The sequence below is a fragment of the Coptis chinensis genome, chromosome 8 (assembly GCF_015680905.1).
Source record: "Coptis chinensis isolate HL-2020 chromosome 8, ASM1568090v1, whole genome shotgun sequence".
NCBI lineage: Eukaryota > Viridiplantae > Streptophyta > Magnoliopsida > Ranunculales > Ranunculaceae > Coptis > Coptis chinensis.
The window spans coordinates 1,995,303-2,004,415 of NC_141463.1; the positions used below are offsets into that span (position 1 = coordinate 1,995,303).

The window sequence follows — 9,113 nt, forward strand, 5'->3', positions numbered from 1 at the left end:
AGTCCAGATAAAAGATTGAAATTACTACGTTGCATGCTTTATACCCGAAGGTAGAGAAATACATACGATATGAAGATATAATGCAGAGAACGGCAAAGGAACATTAGAGGTCGGGAAAGGCAGTGCAGGAGGTTGAGAAAGATGATCGAAAGGGTAAAGGTAGAATAGAGGACAGAGAAAGAGGATCTTACAGAGGGGAGAAACGAGGGCCAGAGAGAACACTAGATCGGGGCAGAAGAGAGGTGCGAGAGAGAAGGCCATACCGCGAAATGGAACAGACTCCTTTTAACCGACCATTAGAGGAAATCTTGTCTCTAATTAAGGAGCACCAATGTTATGAGGGGCCGCGGAGTATCCCAAGGGAGATAGAAGGGAAACCATTTTGCGAGTATCATCAAATCCTAAACCATGCCACGAACGAATGTTACGCCTTGAAGTGGTTAGTAGAGAGGATGATTGAAAAAGGAATGCTTAGAGAGTTTGTCGCTGAGGTGCGTCAAGCCGATAGAGTGCCAGCTCCGGCTAGGATTTTGGGTACAATCAATGTCATCTTTAGTGGAGAGACTCTGGGGAGGAATGCACACAGGGACAAAGTAAGGAAGACAGCAAGCCTGCGACAGGTGAATGAGGTGGTGAGTGTACCGCGGTTAGTTAGCGGAGCCGCGACGGCCGACGGGATCATTATGTTCACCCCGAAAGATTTGAAGCCGATAATTTCGCCGCATGAGGACGCCTTGGTGATTACCATAGCAATGGGGAATTATCTAGTTCGGAGGGTGTTGATAGACTGCGGCAGTTCAGTTGATTTGTTGTTTAAAGGGGCCATGGAGGAGATGAACATCGACAGAAGCCAGTTGAAGGTTCCTCAAACCAATTTGTATGGGTTCAACGGCAGTATGACAGAGCCCATAGGGGAAGTAACGCTGCCGGTGACTGCAGGCCCGTCGACAGTATTCACTAGATTCATAGTGGTGGACACTGCGTCACAGTATAACGCAATTTTAGGAAGAAAATGGATTCATGAAATGAAAGCCATTCCATCGACATATTACCAAGTGATCCGCTTCCCCACGAATGGGGGACATATATGAAATCGGGGGATCAAGGGACGCTAACATCCAAAGCAGATTACGGTGGACGAAGTTTCAACCGAGGAACAAAGGGGAAAGGGCCATCACAGAACAAGGATTCGCGTAGCAACTACAGGAAGCGGCAGTGACAAAAGGGTGCGAGCCGCCGTTGGGACCGAAGACATTGGATGCGATTGAAGTAGTTAACTTGGGAGCGGGAGTTGAAGAGAAATTTACATCCATAGGGATTGATTTGCCCGAAGAATGGAAAAAGAAGCTAGTGCGGTTCTTGATAGAAAATTCAAGTGTGTTCGCATGGGCAATTGAGGATATCGCGGGTTTAGACCCAAAGTTTGCATGTCACCATTTGCACATGAATGAAAGTGCCAAGCCGGTTAGACAAAAAATGAGAAGCTTACGTCCCAAATATGCTGAGGCTATTCGCGAGGAGGTGGCACGATTGAAAGGGGCGGGGATAATAAGGGAGGTAGAATACACAGAATGGTTGTCTAACGTAGTCATGGTCATGAAAAAAAATGGCAAGGTCAGGATGTGTGTTGACTTCACGGACGTAAACAAGGAGTGCCCAAAGGATTGTTACCCAATGCCGCGGGTGGACGAGTTAGTGGACAGAACTGCAGGGTTCAAAGTGTTCTCTTTCATGGACGCCATCCCATGGGTATAATCAGGTCGCTATGCACGGCCCGGATCAGGAAAAGACCACGTTCGTGGTGGAGGGTGGCACATACTGTTACACCAGGATGCCCTTTGGTTTGAAAAATGCTGGGGCGACATTCCAAAGATTAGGAGAAAAAATGTTTCAAGGGAAGATTCGAAAGGGGATGGAGATATATAGTGATGATATGGTGGAAAAGAGCATGTCGGAGGAGGAACACTTGGAAGGTCTTCAGGAAACTTTTCATATACTGCAGGCACATAAACTAAAACTCAACCCCGAGAAGTGTACTTTTGGGGTAACTTTTGGAAAGTTCTTAGGTTACATAGTTACACACCGCGGTATAGAGGCAAATCCTGAACAGATCAGATCGCTGATAGAAATGTCGTCCCCTCAAAATGTGAAGGAGGTGCAAAGCTTAGCAGGGAGAGTAGTGGCACTTAACCGATTCATTTCAAAGTCATCGGATAAATGTCGACCACTGTATCGATTATTAAGGAAAACACAAGACTTCAAGTGGACCGCGGAATGTGAAGAAGCCTTCCAAGAGTTGAAGAATTATCTAGGGAAGGCGCCTTTATTGTCGTGACCGGAACAGGGGGAAACACTATATTTGTATTTGGGAGTTTCAGAGTACGCGGTGAGTTCTGTCTTGGTGCGCGTCGTTGACAAAGTAGAAAAGCCAGTGTACTTTCAAAGCAAGACCATGTTAGAAGCAGAGACCCGATACAGCCGAATTGAGAAATACGCTTTGGCTTTGGTATTTTCTGCCCTAAAGTTGAAACCTTATTTCGAGGCGCCCTCAGTGGTAGTAATAATAAATCTGCCTTTCAAGCAGGCATTGAGGGCAGAAAAGTCAGGAAGAATGCTAAAATGGGCGGTAATGCTGAGTTGCTATGAAATTCAGTACCAAATCAGAACCGCAGAAAAAGCACAAGCAATGGCGGAGGTATTGGCAGAGTTCCCAGCCGAGGACCCGACGTGGGGTGAGGAGATGGTAATGGACCACGAAGGAGAGACTAACCACGACCCATTGGACCCATGGGATGCCCGAATGGGTGGAGAGTTTTCGTGGATGGCTCTACTACGGATACAGGGAACGGAATAGGCGTAGTCCTGGTAACTCCGGAGAATACTAGGCTGGAGTTATCAATGAAACTGGGATTCGCGACTTCAAATAATGAATCAGAATATGAAGCTGTAATAGCGGGTTTAGATTTGGCACAAGATCTGGGCGTGAGCGAATTATCTGTTTACTCTGATTCTAACCTAGTGGTGTGCTAAGTGAATGGGGGATTTGTGGCTCGCTGCCCGAGGATGGCAAGATACTTGGAGGTCCTACAAAGGAAAGCGAGCAAATTCAGTAAGATCAAGTTTACCCATTTAAACCGCGGAGAAAATAGACATGCTGATGCATTAGCTTATGTTGCGGCGGTATTACCAGGTTCGGAGGGGCGATCTATTGAAATAAGGGTGTTGAACAAGCCCAGTACCGCGGAAGGAGAGTATGTTTGTCTTACCACCGAGATTGATCCTGAATGGATAGCTCCCATCAAGACTTTCCTGATGGGGGTAGAGATTGAAAACACACAAGAGAGGCGCGAATGGAACAAATTGAGCCAAATATACACTTTACTAGATGGGAACCTATATAGAAGAAGTTTCGAGGACCAATGTTAAAATGCATAGGGTCGCCGCGATGTTCGTGAAGTGGCAAGTCGCAGTGCACGGATTGGGATTGTGGAAGTCATTCAGCGGGGCTTAACAACCACACACCGCTTGCTCTCTCGGATACTTTTGGCCACACATGAAGAGAGATGCCACGTAATATGCCAAAAGATCACGAAAAATGCCGAGGGTTTGCAATCGCCGATTCATGCGCGGCCGAGCCGCTACACAATGTGCTTTCGGCCAGGGCCATTTGCCATGTGGGCAATGGATATAGTTGGACCGCTGCCCATGGCAAGCGGTAAAAGGAGGTTTATGTTAGCGGCAACAAATTATTTTACCAAGTGGGTTGAGGGCGTGGCGCTGCAACAAGTCAAGGAAGAGAATGTGAACAAATTCCTATTGGAGAATATCATTTGCAGGTTTGGATTGCCACAAACAATCATCGCGGATAATGGGACACAGTTTACTGGGAAGAAAGTCTGAAATTTCCTTCAAGCATTCAAAGTGAAGCAAAGGTTCTCAGCCCCAATCTGGAGGGAATGGACAGCCGAGGGCTTCAAACAAAGTCATTATGGATAACCTTAAGAAAAAAAGCGAGGAGCCGAAGGGAGCATGGGTGAACACTTACCTCATGTCCGTGGGCATACCGAACTACACCAAGAACATCCACTAATGAATCACCGCTCGCGAATGGCGCACGGTAGTAGAGGTCGCCATTCCAAAGAGATGATAGAGTCCACGACGAGAACGCAAGTGCGGGAAAGCGGGCTGAATGAGAAAATATTAGCCTGGATTTGAATCTTGTGGAAGAAAAAAGAGATAGCCCGTGATTCGGTTGGAGGAATACCATCGGACTCTGCAGAGACATTATAATAAACGAGTGAAGCCACGGAGTTTCAATGTGGGTGACTATGTGCTGCGACGTGTTACTCCAGCCACCGAGAAAGAAAACGACGGAAAGTTGGGGCCAAACTGGGAAGGTCCATATGTCATCAATAAGAAGGGTACATCTGGAACTTATGGATTACAGACTACAGCAGGAGAAAAGATAGAAAGACCATGGAATATCAGAATGCTGAAAGAGTTCTATGTCTAGGACCTTTGTTTAATCTTTTCGTGTTTGATAGCGCATTATCTGTATTGTTTATTTTTATGACTATGAAATAAACAAGCACTTCTTCCAAATGAGTTAGCAGTAGAATATAGAAATAAAATAAAGGATGAATATAACTGTCCCGGCAAAGCTTCAATACAACAAGAGAGAGCGGGGGAAGAGCCTTCATACTTCATGTCCGAATCAAATCAAGGCAACCCTAACTAGCTTCACAGCTAGACAAAAAGGGAGTCTTGGGGAAAAGCCCTTCAGCGGACTTCATGTCCGAATCAAACTAGGGGCAACCCTAACTAGCTTCCACAAATATACAAATAGAGAGTCTTGGGGAAGAGCCCTTCAACTTCATGTCCGAATCAAACTGGGCAATCCTAACTAGCTTCACAGCCTATACAACAACAAGAGAGCGGGGGAAGAGCCGCCCGCGGACTTCATGTCCGAATCAAACCGGGGCAACCCTAACTAGCTTCACAGCTATACAAATAGAGAGTGCTTGGGGGAAGAGCCCTTCGGGCTTCATGTCCGAATCAAACCGGGGCAACCCTAACTAGCTTCACAGCTATACAACAAGAGAGAAGCAGGGGGGAAGAGCCGCCCAGCGGACTTCATGTCCGAATCAAACTGGGGGCAACCCTAACTAGCTTCACAGCTAGACAAAAAGGGAGTGCGGGGGGAAGAGCCCTTCGCGGACTTCATGTCCGAATCAAACTCGGGGCAACCCTAACTAGCTTCACCGCTATACAAATAGAGAGAGAGCGGGGGGGAAGAGCCCTTCGCGGACTGCATGTCCGAATCAAACTGGGGGCAACCCTAACTAGCTACACAACTATACAAAAAGAGAGAGCGGGGGGAATCCCTTTGCGGAGTTCATGTCCGAATCAAACTGGGGGCAACCTTAACTAGCTTCAAAGCTATGCCAAAAGCGAAAACGGGGGGAAGAGCCCTTCGCGGACTTCATGTCCGAATCAAACTGGGGGCAACCCTGACTAGCTTCAATAAATTCAAAAGAGCGGGGAGAGCCTTCAACCAACTGAACGTCCGAATAACATGAGGGCAACCCTAGCTAGTGTCACGCTAACTGAGTTTGCAAATGCAAATGAAAAAGAGATTAAGTCAAAGTACCATATAGATCAATGGCTCCAATGCATAACGAAGTAGAAATACGCCGAAATAGAAGTACGACAGATAGTAAATTACAATGCAAAAAGAGTACAATACAAGTCGATTGACACATACTACGCAAAAGTAGTGTCTCGATGAAGCATTTGTCCAAACACATAACAAAAGACATTGTTCCTCACAAACACAACGATAATTGTTCAAACTAAATTACAAATCCAAAGACATCTGCAAAGAAAGAAATCCGACATGTGTTACTGCTGAGGATCAGTAGTCGGTTCTTCATGAGAAGTATTTTCATCTTCATTGACAGCGATGCTGGCGTCTTCATTCGTCTCTACTGGAGAAGGGTCAGCGCTGGTAATGGGAGTCGTCACATCAGTGGTAGGGGTCTCGGCAGCTTCAGGATGCACGGTTGGTGATACCAAGGGCGGTGTATCAGCAACAGGAGGAGGCGATGGAAGAAGTCGGCTTGCAGCGCTAAGCTAATCAAGTTGTTGTTATAATTCGCGTGCAATCTTCTTCGCAGCGAGACTCCGGAATCGATCCGCGGCCTCTTTGACGGCCTTATCTACAGCAACTTGAGTGGCAAGTCTCTCCGTCTCTTTGAGGCTTTCCATTTTAGAATTGACCCCGGCTACGTAGTCGCGGTGCTTGTCCTTAGCCACCTGGAGCTCCTTGTGGACCTTGACTGCCTTTATCCGCAACTCGTCCCTATCCTTCTCCAGCTTGGCATACTTTGCTTTCCAGCCATCAGGGCCATGTATCTCCTGCTTCGCCGCCTCCAAATTCTCCACGGTGTTGGTAAGGCCGTGTAGCACATAGCCAATATCTAGACTCAGCTGCAGAGACATATTGGGTATAAAGGGTAACACAAAGGATAATGAGCAAGTAGAGTCAATAACACATACCTTTTCCCATCCAGTGTAAATGGAGACCCTATGGGAAGCAACGGTACCAGAATCTCCATAAGCTTGATCCCGAGGGAGATGAGAGCTGAAAAATAAGGAGGAGGCAACAACTGGATTTTCCAAAGCTGAGTCTCGCGTAGTGACATCGCGGTCCCTAGCCTTGAACTTGGGATGCCACACTTCGACAGGGCCAGATGTTAAAGGACCAGCTGAAGAGGAATCCTGTCTGGGGCGGCGCGAAGATATAGCAGACCACGGAGGTTCATTGCGGCCAGTGGTATGTGGAGGAGCAGTGGAAGAAATTTTAGCCCTTTTGGTGGGAGGGCTCTTGTTTGACACGTCGACAGGCGCATCTCCATCAGAGTCGCTGTCCCAAAGCTTGTACTTGTTCACATCCATTTTGGGAGCAGAAGGGGGGCGGAAGTATGGACAAAATCATCTTCTTACTCAGCCACACGAGAGTACGAAGGATGAAGGGTGTCCGTGGTAGTAGTCTTAGTTTTAGCAGCAGCGGCACGTTGGGCAACTGCTCGGGAATGAGAGATTTTGGTGATATAGTTGAAAGACTTGTAGGCCGGGCGCTTTCTTTTTTGAGGTGGGGATGGTTTGGGCTTTCTTTCTTTGGGGGGGGGCAGACGATAGAGGGGGCCTTGGTATTTGCCAATGTCTTTTAGAGAAGGGTCAAGTAAGAGAGGAGTGGCTTTTTCCGGATCAATGCCGAGGACTTCGCACTGTGCACTCCCTAGTTCGCGGAGGGATTGGAAAATTTCTGAGTAAACACCGTTGTATATCTGGGATCGCGAATCGGGTCTCCAACCTACATCACCAAGAATAAAGACAAATTAAAGACAAGTGAGACATAAATACCGCAACTCAAAACGGCTTACTTACCACTTGTTAGGAAATGGAGATGCCTCAGAGAAACTTCCGAAGGGAGGTCCGCGGATAAAAAACTACCGGACACATACAACGGGTACTGGTGCCACACCTTGTCAAAAGTGGTGATGTGAAGAAGGAAAGACTTCTTTTGTGGACGAGTGCAGAAGGATTGATATCCCACACTCCCCAATTTAGTGCTTTTTTTTATATAGAAGTGGGCAAGGATATCGCAGAGTTGGATTTTGGGGGAGTGAGTCTCATTGTAGTGGTTGGCGGCATACATAACACGCCAGAAGTTATCTATGCCTTGGCACGGAGGAATGTTGAAATGGTTACAGACCTCGACGTCAAGAAGAGTCAAGGGGAACGAAAACCGCCCGCTATCTATCCGGCCCCACAAGATGGCGGCGAGATAACCGGGGCGCGGTGGTACCAAGTGAGGAAAGTGGGTGACGCCCGACACGTGTTCGAGAATAATGTCACTAGGTATGCCATAAGCGGCTTTAACAACATCTAGATTGGTTCTGCGGTAGTAGGACGGCGGTGGAGGCAGAGAAGGTTTCCTACCAGAAGTAGATGGAACAATGGGGATCGGTAGTGTCGGGTCGGATTCGATCGGTTCGCGGAGTGCTGGCTAGATCTAGGGGTAGAGGATCCAGATTTACCGGATTTGGTGGCGGAGGATTGGGTGGAGGAGATGGCCTCACATTCCGATGAAGACATAATGGAAACAGTGCTAAGAGGGAAGTTTACAAAAAGATAGATGCGCAATCTTAGAAAAGAAGAAAGTGAGGAAGCAACCCTCCCAAAAATAGTGAATACACAAATAATGAGAGGAAAGGAAAACAATTTAAGGGGGAAGACAAACCTGTAACGAGAGAGGGCCAAAGCAATGGAGGGCGTAGAACCAAACTGTGCTGGAGAGCTATCGAAGAAAATGACGAGGGGAAGATGAGGGAAGAGTTTGAAGAAGGGGAAGTTGAAAAGATGGTGAGGGTTTACTGTTTTGAGGGTTTTGAGAGAAGAGAGAGGTTTGAGCGGGATTTGAAGGGGCAGGGACAAAAGGGTACTAACCAACAAAGAACCAAGGAAATGGGGACACGTATAGTCTCGATTTTCGAAGGGGCAAAGTACGAGGCGCGTGCGCCGTATTTCCAGGTGGCAGCACAGAGGAAGCACGTGGAACACGTGCTGGGAGAAAGAAGATAGGGGGACAAAGTGGGAGGGTCAGGAAAGAGAAGTATTCCGCGAAATGTGTATGAAATGAGAAAGGGAGTTCTCGGCCCCATTGTCGTTCGCGGACCATCAATAAGACCGAGAGAGGGCATCTGTATAGGACGTATACATGACCTAGGAGGTTAGTGGTAACAATGGGACGGATCTGATGGTATAGCCGGGGAGATAGGGTTGCACAGATCGATCTGCGGTATCCCAACCGCTCGAACCTAACTGCGAGACGGGAGAGGAGAGCGGAACCATAACTGCAAGATAACTGCCGCGATACGTGGAGGGAAGAGAGACGATGGACGAGAGAGGAAAAAAAAAAAAAAAAAGAAACCAGAAGAGAAAGAGAGAGGAGAAAGAGAGAAGAGAAGGACTAGAGAGACTTGTGAGATTGTAGGTTGTAATACTAGTTTATACAATAAACTCGTAAACCTGTACAAGAAAGAGTTTGT

At 47.3% G+C, this 9,113-nt stretch overlaps 1 protein-coding gene across 1 annotated transcript; it reads left to right on the forward strand.

Annotated features, from left to right (window-relative positions):
- Positions 1-269: 269 nt before the first annotated feature.
- LOC147479265 (uncharacterized) lies at positions 270-1,091 on the forward strand. Its single transcript, XM_086576549.1, has one exon. It carries the CDS (start codon positions 270-272, stop codon positions 1,089-1,091), a length of 822 nt encoding a protein of 273 aa, XP_086432675.1.
- Positions 1,092-9,113: the final 8,022 nt, after the last annotated feature.

What these genes read in the sequence shown, in the direction of transcription:
- LOC147479265 (XM_086576549.1), top strand. Translation starts at nt 270, where the DNA reads ATGGAACAGACTCCTTTTAACCGACCATTAGAGGAAATCTTGTCTCTA.